Source organism: Labrus bergylta, chromosome 19 (assembly GCF_963930695.1).
Source record: "Labrus bergylta chromosome 19, fLabBer1.1, whole genome shotgun sequence".
NCBI lineage: Eukaryota > Metazoa > Chordata > Actinopteri > Labriformes > Labridae > Labrus > Labrus bergylta.
Genome location: NC_089213.1, coordinates 8,557,249 through 8,570,366, shown reverse-complemented (window position 1 = coordinate 8,570,366; position 13,118 = coordinate 8,557,249). Strand labels below are relative to the sequence as shown.

The 13,118-nt window shown below is 40.5% G+C and overlaps 1 protein-coding gene across 1 annotated transcript; it reads right to left on the bottom strand.

Annotated features, from left to right (window-relative positions):
* Positions 1-563: 563 nt before the first annotated feature.
* On the bottom strand, positions 564-12,791 carry LOC109976022 (protein lin-28 homolog A-like). Its single transcript, XM_065948401.1, has 4 exons — positions 12,782-12,791; positions 11,983-12,149; positions 7,665-7,843; positions 564-2,225 (listed from the first exon to the last, which is right to left on the bottom strand). Exons 1-4 carry the CDS (start codon positions 12,789-12,791, stop codon positions 1,994-1,996), a joined length of 588 nt encoding a protein of 195 aa, XP_065804473.1. The 3' UTR covers positions 564-1,993.
* Positions 12,792-13,118: the final 327 nt, after the last annotated feature.

The following is a 13,118-nucleotide window of genomic DNA, read 5'->3' as shown; positions in this document are numbered from 1 at the left end:
TACGGAGAAATAAAACATAGTGTATAATGTTGGATGTGGAGCTGATAAAAAGTATTCAATTGTTTTTCCTTCTGCAGAATTTTAAATATGGCAGCAATACCAGAAATGTTGTAAATGTTGTAAATGCTGGAAATACAATGCTTCCCAGTGGACCAATCACGGGGCCTGGTGACTGTTAGGCTATGTCGGCTTCTGCATAGGTATCAGGGCTATGCTAACCCTAAGTATCTGCTACGTAGATTCAATGCGGAAGTATAAATCAGTATGCTGGCTATAGTCGGTTGGATTTCATTGGGTTGGAAAGGAACAAACACATTTGGGCTTTATGTTAGCAACCTATATCATCGAAACTGTTCATCCACCTAAATTATTTCCCCAAATTTTAAAAGTTTTCATTGTTGTCAAAGGAGAGTGAAAGCTACGCTGCTCTAGCCGTTTAGCGAGTTACCTCATGGCTAAAACCATTTGGTTGTCATGGAGTAGGCGGTGTGCATGTTTAGGCAACATAAACGCAACTTCACCCTTTCCAAATAACTCAGCTAAAAAGACGCCTGCTGCTTTCCTCTGCAGTTAGTGGTTCATGTCGGGGAATAAACGTTTCTGCATGTTGATGCTAAATATCACATTGTTCAGTGATCAGTTATTCACAGGATATATAAAAGCAGAAAGTGAACACTACAAAGAAATGCAATGCACATTAGGCTAAAAGCTACGGTAAAGGTGTTAAGAGTGGTCCCTATAAGTCATATAAGGATGCCATTAATTGATAACACATTGGCTCATTTGGCAGTCAAAGCCCTGAGTCTTCAGGAATCCCCTGGAGAGTAAATAAGTTAAACATCTAAACATCCTATAGAAAAAACTATGTCACTAAAGTTCTCCCTGAGTTCGAAATGAAGTCTCTGTCAAATCCACACAGGCTGAGGTCACTGAGAAAGTACATGCACCAAACACTGAAGGAGGTGTGCTTGTCATTGCAGTAAAACACAAAAAAAAAGATTCAGAAGATACAAAGATATTTCAGAACAATGGCACAGGATCAGAAGAAAACTGTTAAAGTTGTCAAAAGTTCAGTTTGCCCTTCAGGGAGAACATCTTTGAATAAATAGTTCATATAAAAAAGATTATGTCTTTACAGTCAACCCTTTCCCTCGGTTTCACCTTCAGCTTTCAAGTACGACAGCTGAGTGAACATTGTGTAAAACATCCCTGATATGTGTGAACATTCACTTTAGATTAAATGTGTTTTTGCAGATAAAGTCTGCCTTACAATCAATACTGGTCTTTGCATAAAAATTCAACTAGTGAAATGGCAACTCGGTTATTAAGACATAAACTTCACCCTGCTGGAGTAGAGTAATGTTCACATGGTGCATGTATACAGAAATGTTATTGTTTCAAATGCAATGAGGTGTTTCAAAGCAGCTTGTATTAACCTCATTGGTCAGTGGAGGTTATGGCACTTATATTGTTATTATACTTTAACTACACTACCTGAAAACTGTTTCCGATAAAAGGAAAGACTCAGGGTATGTTGTTTTCTTACATTCAAAGTTTGGTTTGCTCACTATGTCATATGGCCTGATAATGATATGCGCTAATTTTGATCAACTATTAACAAGTGTATAGGTTCTTTGAGAGAAAAGGTGTTAATATTTTGAGATTTTATGATAATTAATTGGGTTAGTGTTGATTTTACAAATGTATTTGAAATGTGTATAAAGTTTAGAGAGGCACAGGACCGGTCAGATCAGTCCCAACAGCGACTTGATATCTGTAGCTACTTTATGGCTAGATCTACAGTAAGTCTGATTGTTTTCTTTTTCAAGCCAAGACACTTATCCAAGGCAAACAGACACAATATAAAGTGAAATAAAAGCTTCCAATGCGGACGTAAGCGTACATCCTAAAAGAAGGGATGGCTGTTTTTTTCTGGTTCGATAAATAAGACCTGATGAAGCTCTTCTGTGAGCGGCGTTCCTGTGGAAACATCTCAGTTTTCAGAGAAGGTGGCCTGGCTTTGCTCCTCTTCCTCGTCGCCCCGTGAGGAAGCTGTTCCCTGAGAGCCTGAAGACAAACGGAGCTGCTGCTGCTGCTGCTGCTGTGCTTTGACGGGACAGTTGGCCACCATGTGGGAAACACTCTGACAGCAATGGCACTTTTTGGGCTGAGGGGGCAGTTGACACTCTTTGGCGTGGTGGCCAGGTTCTCCACAGTTGTAGCATCTAAAATGAACAGAAGAAGAAGAAAAAATAACTTTTCTATCAGTTAGGTATAATTTCAATCATTATCCTTAACACATACAGAGGGTACAATACTCAAATCCACACATCATTTTGACCAAATACAATGATGTGTGGACTATCTAGCGTCTATCGAACCGCTAATTTTGTAAATCCTGAACCATATCCTCAAACAGTTGTGTGTATGATGCTACACACAAGGTACCCCTTAGTGTACTTACGCGCAAGGTAACGTGTTAAGCATCTGTCCCTTCAATCTCTATTTCAAGAGACTAGCTTTAAGTTCTCATTTACCTTTAGTTTTAAGGTATCTCTAGTAAGTAGACTTTACAAACAGTTTGAAGAACCTTCAGTGTGTGTTTAAGGGACCCTTTAATGTCTGTTTAAAGTACATTTACATGTGTCACAATCTTTGAATCATATTTTATAATCTTTTTTAAGACTCCTTTTAGCATCTATTCAACTGAACTCTATCGTTTTAGTTTCAAGGTACCCTCTCTAGTAAATATTTCAAGGTACACTTAAATGTTTTCTTTTTATGTGGACCTATAAGAGCTGGTTGAAGGAAACTGTTTTTAGGGACTCTCAAGCATTTTCAATCAAGTTTGGCAACTTTTTCAAGTTACCCTATAGAGCCCATTTTAAAGTACCCTTCTGTTGTATCTTTAAAATGGTATTTGGATTCTGTTAAAAGGTTCCATGTGGAGTTTTATTTTGATGTATACATTCGTATTCCAAGGTTGCCTGTAACGACTAGGTTACCCTTCAGTATCTGTTATAGGTAACTTTTGACATCTGTTTTAATGTACCCTTTGGTATCTGTGTCCTAAATATCAGGGCCCAGGTCTAAGAAAGGGATACACTTGTTACCTGTTCTTTGTGAATGGTACCTCATTTATTAGGCTTCAGTGTTTAGTATATTATAGTAGCTGTTCATTAGGATTGGATGAATACTAACCATATCAGTATTCAACATTTAGGCAGATTTTTGGAAAAGTACAAAAAAGATTTAAAACCCTGTCTGTGTTTGGTGTAATGATTAAATGTCACCACTAGAGAGCAGCACACTCAAGCTTTACTGTCACCAGGCATCCACATTACCCAGAGTCCCAGTGCTGAGCAGCTGTCAGGGGATTTAGCAGAACTGATCTCTGTCCCTGGAGGGATTTGGTGAGGAATATTCGGACAGAAACCTAAAACACTTTTTGTTGTTCTTTTCATAAAAAAATAAAAAGACTGAACCCCAGGTCTGCAGAGGTACAAAATCCACCTGCACTGTAATAATACAATAATAATAATACAATCTTAGCAAATCTAAAGGTCTAATTTCCAGTCATTCCATTACACTTATTTGAAGACATAAAATGTAAAAAAAAAAATAGGCTCGTATTGTTTGTATTAAGTAAGAATATCTGCTCATACAGCAAGCATTGCATTTAAGTTTGCATTTGATTGTCTTGAAATGTGATTTTCTGATTCAGATATAATACATTAATTCAACACTTTTCAATTCAGGACTTATTTTTTTTCTTTTTGTATCTTGTAAATAGGATGTTTATCTTGACTAGTGGGTGAATGAGGCCTTCAATAAGTGAAAAAAGATTAAAAAAGATTCAGAGCGACTGAAACTTCGTGATTTTTTCCAAGAAATTGGTGATGCCTAGCAAGAGGAGTGTGCAGGATTTGATCTTTTCAATGGGACTAAAGTTAGACAAATGGACTTGTAACATTTTGAGTTTTTGGAGTGTGCCCTCAAAAATGTGCTGCTCTACATTGCTGTTAAATGAATCGTTATCTCCTCAGTAGTTTAACATCTGAATGTGACTGCAGGATTCTGTGCAAATATCTTAATAAACAAGACTGATATGGAAATGTGAAACTGTCAACGCAGGTTATAAACTTCATTTAAGTGCAATGTCAACAAATCTGTTGAACATACATGTGTAATAATATGATCAAGGTATTAAAAAAGCAAAGGGTGATCAGGTTAAATGATCAAGTAGCTGTTCCTGCCTTAACAAGCTGCTACAGTTCCAAACAAATGGCTTCTGTTTGATTGTGGAGGTAGATGTGGATTTATCAGTAAATCTATGCTGAGAAAGCTAATGATCAGTAGCTAAGTGAAATCCTGTTGGTGAATTAATTAGGGCGGGATAAATAAGGCTAGCGTGACACAAAGAGACACTGGCCACTTAAACAGGCAGTTAAAAAAAACATTGATTTCATGTATACGGACAATCTGGTTTTCTGCAGGCTCAAGCTTTTTTTTTCCTTTACTCTCCATCTGGAGGCAAAGACGTGAATACACCGAGTGTGGAGCAGCAGTGGAGGAAACACTGTTGTAAAATTATTATATTAAATCTTAGACTGCATGAGAATGATTGTATTCTTTGTCACCGAGGTAAACTAGACAAGATATCTTTTGAAGGAAAGCATGAAGTGTGACTTGAAAAACTGAACAACCTGCGTTACTGTTAGCTTTTAAGCATCTATGTCGCTTTCTGTCCATCTCCCAAATACTTCACAACTTACTACCTCCTCTGTTTGCGGCCCTTTGGTTCTTACTAAAAACCAACCATGTCACATTTTTTTAAAGCAGCTTAAACTTGCTAGTCAATCACACCAAAATATTTAAAATTACGCCCTGATTGAAAAATCCTGCATCTACCTGTTAGCAAGCAATTTACAAGAATAGAAACAGGCGACAACCTCCTGCATTGGAAAATGAAGCCAATGGGGAAGTGCAAAAAACCTGCAGTTCATCAAGTGTCCACTTGAGGCTGGCTGAAGAGGAGCAGGAAGTCACATGCACACCCAATTGAAAAGAATGCACATTTTTACAGCCTGGTTCTGGTCTGATTAGCTCAAATATTTACCGACACACACCATACAAGGGGTTAATTCTTTAATAACTCATCAGTTTTGATTTTATGAAGAATAAGAGTCTGGTTTTGTTTTCGGATGCGTTTTTCAAATCTGTAATCTGATCCAATGCACACAAACCTTGCACAATAAGTCTGTAAGTTTGTTTTTCTATTCATTGCAAAAAATAATAGCAATGAAAATTTAGAACGTAAAAACAGACGAAGTCAGTGTGCAAAGACCTTTATGCATAATAAGGGCTGAAGCTGATCTGACTGACAGGCGGGCGTGTTGTAGCTGTTTGTCCAGAGGCTTAAAACCAGCCTCAGTTCAAGGTCTAAGCCTGGTGTTACATTGACTGAAAGTTAGGTCGAGACAGCATTTCCACTAAGGCGACCCCCTTCAGTAGCAAATGGTTGACGCCACTCAGGCTTCATCCATGTTTATTTACAGTGTCTGGGTAGTGATGTATTTTCAGCCGTGGATTAATCCACACTTGGTGCTCTATTTGGGGCAGTAGTTATGAGTTATCATTGCCCACAGTGTGTTGTGTTCATTGTAAATAGAGAAGATGTCAGCCAGCGCTACAGTGAGACAATGGAGCTCTATGACAAAGAAGAAGATATATCATACGTTACATAATACAATACAGTCATTGTTGTTTTAGTTGTTTTGACTTTGCTGAAAATTGTAAAAAGTGAACGATCTCAAACATATTTTCAAGCTTATAGGTGATGTAATTCAGGCCTCACGGCTAACCACCACTTCTGTACTCTCTCTCCCACCCCCCCACCCCCCCCCCCCCCCAGGCCTGAGTATTGATCAGCGTGGACACGAGCGCGGCAGAGGGAGCTCCTTTGTTTCAATACTGCTGTGACCTCTGAACGCTGACCCCCCTGCTCCCTTGCCGCCCTTCCTCCCACCACATCCCATTGTTGCTATGGCGATGGCGACCTCTGACCTCCTTCAGGCACCTACATCTGTTATCAGTTAAACGTGTAGGATCCTTTTTTTCCCTCTGAATACGACGTTTTATGTTTGAGGAACATGTGAATGCAATCAAACTTTTAGTGGGTACTTAAGGACAGGAAGTCTTTGGATTATTTTTATCACTGCCCTGCATGATTAATGGAGATCGACCTAATCAAATCCTTTCACATTAATATGTTTGTCAGACATCAATGGCCCACAATTCTGCAAATCGAAGTCTTTTCCTCTCAACTCAAACGCTCCTGAAGAAAAAAGAAGGTTAAAAAGTTAGCATGCAATCAAAACGCATAAAAAAAAACGGTAGGTGTGGGATTAATTTGTGCTCTGACGGCTATGATAAGTAAGTAAACTCATATTTATAAGATCATGTCAAATAAAAACCTCACTTTAAACCCTCTAAACAAGCTTAGAGGGAAAACAGAGCACAGTCAGTACTATTGGTTTCCTCATTTTCAGCCTTTTCATTTGTGTTGAGATGATCAAAATTGAGATGAAGCTACACGGTGCTCGACACAGAGGCCCACAAAAAAAGGAGCGTGGGGGGTCGTGAAAACCTGAAGAGATTAAATAATCTATTGATCAGCTCGGCCATCTGCTGCACTAAAAGACAACCTTCAGTCAGAAGAGCACCTTTTCTTAGAGAAAGTGAAAAAAAGAGCTTTTGTCCAACATAGGATAAGAAGATTTCACAAAATGAAAAATGCAAAAATATCTTCCTAATGAGGATAATAATAACGACAAAAATATAATATGTCCAATGTCAATATACTGAAGAGTAAAGATTGTGAAAAGAGAGTAACATTAAGATTGCCACTTGAAGTCAAACTCCGTCTGGATTTGTTGTTCTCAGCTCTGTGTTCACATGGACCGGACAGCGCTTCCTTTAGCTCATTTATGTTTTGCCCAGAAGTGCAAACATGTTTCAAACATGTTTTTTTTTACGAGTGAACCTGTCCCCCTCCACCCATTTTCCCTGAAACCACGTTGGGGAAGAGAGACAGGCGCCTGGTCAGTAAGGGGCCCCCGAGGGCCGACAAACTTTAAACCATAGCAGTGGCTCAAAATGTTTAAAGTTCTCATTGACAGTTGAAAACCTCGGCTAACTTCTGCTTACATTTTGCAATTTTTAACCCAGATTATTTATAACACAACAGTGATGAATGCTAGTTGGAGGGCCCCCCCCCCCCCCCCCCGTGAATTTTTGGCTAGAGCCCCAACAGACTCCAGAATTGCCACTGCACACAGGGACGATGTGTCTATTGGTATGACAGTGTCAGAACTGAAGGAGAAGCAAAAGACTTTCCAAACTGTAGAGAAGATTTTCTTTGTTCTAAATAGGCTGAATCAACTTTGAGATGTATATTGTAACGTGAAATTGATGGCAGAATCTTGTTTTTAGATATAGTTCATTAGCGTCGTCTGCTGCTCTCACAGTAAAACAGAGCGGGAGCAGCAGGGGAAGTGTGGAGAAAAGAGGGGAGGGGGGAGCTGAGGGATGAAGGAGGTGTGAAAGGAGCATTGTGTAGGGCTGAATATCTGCTCTGAAAGTCGGTAGTAAACTGCACTTACCTGTCACTCTTGGAGCGTCTCTTCTGAGAGCTCTTCGGTCGCCTCTCGCTGCCCAGACATGGAGCTCCATTCGGTCCAGTGACCAGCAAAGACTCGAGACCTTTGGATGATTTCTTGAAGGTGAACACGACGGGCTCGCCCTCTCGGAGGCTGCGGAAGCCCTCCATGTGCAGTTTGCTCTGCGGATGACAGAGAGTGAGGTGAAAGGGGTTTACCAGGTCCAGTGAGACATGCTCAGGAAAGTGCTAGCCAGCTGACTGATGTAAGAATTTAAAGGGCTTGGTCTGAACATTTTCTCAGGGAATAAACTTCACCTTACAATTGAAAAACGACTTTACATTGCTAGCTCGGCAACAAACAGCAGACAGACACAGTGGGAGAACAAAGCTGGTAAATGAGGCATTTAGCAGCCAGATAATTCCCTCAGGATTTTTTGGAAACCAAAAATAGAACTAAAATAGAGAAAATTGGTGCTGGCATTTATTTGGTTGACACAAATTGGTCAAAATGAATGACTTGCTCCATATGGAGGCAGAAACAAGTGCTTGCTAAAGATATTTGTCATATCAACTAAAAAATTGGTATATACCGTAGGTGCACCCGCCTATAGCAGCTACGACGCGTGCCCCATGAAGACTGGGGTTTGAATCTGTTCTATCCAATAAAGGCAAAATCGACCCAAAAATTGAAATTTGCCAAGAACAGTTGTTAAGGGAATGAAGCCGATTACACTCAACGTTTGAAATCAGCCTATTCCGATTTTCTAAAGTATAAAACAAACGTGCAGTTTACTGAGAAAACAAACTACTCACAGTAGATTATCTGCATGAGTTTCACATTTAAATAAACATTAGAGAATCTTTAGTTTAACCATCAAAATCCAATCCTGTGGACAACCCTAAGAAACATCAACGCTCTTAAACACCCCTCCCCCTCATGTCTCCAACCAAATCAAACCATCCTCACCCAAACCCGTCTTCTGCTTCCTCCTCACCATCTACATGCAGTCAACACACGCTCTCTAAAACAACAAGCCCTCTTTTTAGCAAAGGAGGATGGTGAAATAGCACAAGGAGTCGATTCCTAACTACCAGAAATAAGAGGTGGTAAGAATATATGAATCCCAACAGAGGAAATCTACAATATTGATCCCTTGACTAATTGGCTTTCCAATGGAGATGGTAATATAAGGAAGAGTGAAATAACCAACAGTCACACCTCAGCAAACAACCTTCTCTTTTTAAACAACTTTATACACTTCAAGAAAATATATAATACAACTTTTTCTGAACAGCTCACTTACCAATTTTTCAATTGAAAATCTGACACATTTTTATCACAGATTACAAGATTTTGGAAAGAATGAGTATCTTCTAAGGTCAATATTTACACACAAATAGATTTTTTACTGAGATTTTTGCCCATCATGCTCCTGGTGAAAATTTACTTTAGTAAAAAAAACTACAATGCAGAAACAGAAGCAGTTTTCTGCCACAGCTGCCCTTGTGTGTGACTGTAAATATGAATGGTAGAAGCCTGAGTGACATCACGCATTGGTTCCTGAAGGGCTGTTTTTTGGAAGCCCATCCATGGCGGTTGCCATATTGGAAATGCTGACTTTGGGTCAACAATAACAACAGACAAAGAGCTGGAGCTGAGGCGGGTCTTAAGTCTTCACAAATCGGGTTAATTATAAAGAAAAATCAGTTTCTGAACAGTGTGAGCCGATAAAGACATTAACTAAAAAAAGCAAAATCATTTTTTGTACCAGGTTGTAAACATGTGAATTTCTGCTGTTGAACAGGACATTTCATTATGGGATGTGTATGTGACTTCTTGGGATCCTGGAGCCAGTCTCAAGCGGAATCTCGAGGAACTGCAGTTTTTCCACTTCCTCATTGGCTTTGTTTGTTTTAACACCTGAGATTGCCGCTTGGTTTTCAACAGTGACTTACAAATTAAATGCTAGCTATGTTAGTATTTGAAGGAAGTGAGCCGCTAGCAAGGCATTTCCTTCCATTTCAAACTAACACCCCGTCCTAACAACAACCAAGAGTGAAAGCATGGCATCACAATCAATGAGGACAAAGACAGCGTTCTTCCTCTGAGTCTCCTCCATGACTACGAAGGCTTGGTCCTTCAAAGGATGCTACCCACCAAAGGAAACACAGCTATTGATAGACTTTTTGGCTAGCCGTCGGGGCCGCCGCAACACAAGACCGGCCTGTCGGCATGAGCCATTATCAGCTTTCTCCGTAGAGCCTGTTAGCATAGCTTCCAAGCAATATGACAGACGTTAAGTTCCGACTCTGGGAGTGAGTTCCCACCCACTGATCTGTGATTGGTCTGTCGCTTCAGTGGTCAAAAATATGAGGAACTAGCGTTGTAGTTTCACCCCGCTAACCGCAACAGCTTCCAGTGATGCAAAAATCATCATTTTGCATCACTGGAAGCTCCTTTTCAGACTTAGAAATACAAAGATTTCCCATCTCAGGGGAAAATGAGGACGGGATGCACGACCATTCAAAAATACTACCAGGTTTCTAATGATACAAAGCTCAACGCAAATGAGTGAAGTATCCCTTTAATGAACGTTTTCTTGTTACTTCAGATTATATAAGTGCCTGAAGCTGTTCTCAGATCAAAGCAAAATTTATGAGAGAGACATATTTCCGGGACGTGGATGGACCAAGCGGTTTTGTCACGCCCCGTGTATGGAGACAAAATTACTTTGAACAACCGATTTTAAAGATTTGATCCAATCTGGTATCTCCAATCCGATCAGATCAATTTTGTGCAACAAGAACCGGGCACTATGCCTTGTTCCGTGCTTTAACCTCCTTCACCACATTGAGTGAAGTGCTCCTAATTTGCGGTCTCATCGGCACACTCGTCACTCATTGGATATATTAGAAAATATCTAACTTTTAACGATGCGTTTTGACATCATTTCGCTGATTGTGAAACCTCTTTAAACCCCCCTTATATGCACTGCTAGTTTTAAAATGAGGCGGGGTTAAACCTGTCTTCAGTGACCTTTTTAAATTCCACGTAGAGATCTACTTCTGTCAACCATGAATGTCAATGAATGCAACACCATGAGAACTAAAATGAATCCGTGAGCATAATTAGAAAGGCATTAACACAGACATCTTTGAGAGATATCGTGCAGCAGGTAAAATCTGCATCAACAATTTGCAGGAGGCTGTGATGGCAGGTCAAGCAGTTATAAACACTTTGCCTTCAGATAAGCTTCCCATCTGATTCAACAAAGTCCCGAAACTCGTGTGCACAGCGCCCTCATCCCTCCTCTTTCATCTGATGATTTACAGCGACACTGCAACCAGTAACCTGAGAGGTTCTTCTCCTGAAACACTTCACATGGGAGGTGGGACAGAAACTGAGGGTTGGGTGGGCTCCATAAAGCTTTAATGACTTTATAACAGGAAGCAGAGCTGGATGGGGGGGGGGGGGTTAAAGGAGTGAGTCTCGTTTCCTCTGCATTAGCCTCTAACCTCTTAAAATAGAAAAGTAAGAGCGCTAACCACCCAGTAAATATGTTTTTAAGTTTTTCTTGACAGAATGTGGCATGCAAAGAAAGGTATGTTTACGTGTAAACATACCTGATCTTATTTATGCAGGTTAAAGTAGTGCATGAACAGCCGTCATTTGAATACACATAAAGCATTCAGCCTGTGGTCATCTAAGAGTATTTTATGTGCACTTTTCAGAAGGTTTGGTTGGGTTTTCAAACTTCACCAGGTACCATGGGTGCATGGAGAGGAAACGCTAGAAGAGGTCAAAAGGCTCCAGCAACACTTGTAAGTACATCTACTTTATTAACTTTTTATCAAGAGGAGGTCAGAATATTTTAGGACTAAAGTAAGAATTAAGCAAGAAAGACTGCAGACAGCATAATCTGTAATATTTCGCTATTATCGAATTTCCCTCAGGGATTAATAAAGTATTTCTGATACTGATTCTGATTTGCAAAAGTTTTGAACGTTTGTTTTTAAGAAGAAACTCTTTCACAATCAGAGTCAACACTATACAAAAGGCCTATTTGTTCATATTTACATGTTACAAGTTGTGCATAATATAGTGATCCATTGTATGACACTTTTTGTTTTTTACTTTGAGAAGAGTTCAGACGCACAGATCAGATAGTCTTCACGGTAATGGCACCCAGTTGTTTAAACTCAGATAAGCCCAACGATGTGCAGGAATAGGTCTATCAAACAGTACACACGTTTGTTACATTTCCTTGGGCGTCCTCATTAAATCGAACCTGGCAGCAGCAGCAGCAGCAATGTCTCACCTGGTGCACGAACACGTCGAGCGGCTCCTCCAGCGGAGCTCCGTCCCTGCTGCTCATGGAGAGGAAGCCGAAGCCCATCCGCACGTTGAACCACTTACAGACCCCGCTGCCCCGGGCCACAACCTCCTCCTCCCCCTCCTCCTCCTCCTCTCCCTGCACCCATCCTCCTGGACAACACACACAGACACAGAGAGATAGTGATGGTCACTGCTGGATCAATCAGTTGCGCTGCGTAAAGGACCAAGAACCCCAAAAAGCAATGAAATTGAAAATCCCAACTAAGCATTCTGCTCATTGTTTGGCATCAAATATGATATATACATTGAACTCGTAAATTTTGTCAGTTTAACCACAATTTTCTTGATTCTTTTCTCAAAATTCCCTTTGTCAAAAAAAAAGAAAAGAAAAAAGGTAATAACTTTTTGATAGGGGTTTTTAAGAAACCTTTAACAAGTTAAAACAGCACAAAAGTTGTTTTCCTTCCTCGTCGCTTGTTTGTTGTCTACCTGTGAAGCTCTGGCTCGAAGCAGAGCCCATCCCCTCCGCTCTCCGCTGCTTTTAAGTGTCCCTCACACCTCCATCCTACCTCCACATCAACAAAAACACACCTTCCCCCAGATATCCACAGGACATGTTTCTGAATAAATAACACCCAGCTTCCCTCAGAGAGTAGAGAGAAGACAATGCAAGAGGACGAAAAGCCAGTCCTTCCTCTTTTATATGCAATCTTCTCTCTCTCTCTCTCTCTCTCTCTCTCTCTCTCTCTCTCTCAAAGCGTCTGCAGAGGAGCTTTTCATACCTTCTGCCATGGTCCGAGGTGTCCACACAGCCTCCTGCAACAACTGCACAAAATATCAGATTAAATGAGATGCTTGCATGCTGAACATCCCGTGCACGAGCTCTCCCTGTGTGACAGTTAAAATCCTCCTGGAGAAAGAAAGCGTTGTGTCCTCTTCCTGCTCACGTCTTCACAATATGCAGAGGATCGAACCCCAGTGACCTCCTACCTCCAGTAACCCCCCAATGAACGCACGCACGTACACACACACACACACGCGAGATCACCTTTTCGGTCAAGGTGACGCGATTTCCAATAACGAATTAATCACACATGACCAACCAGATAGGGAGCCTAA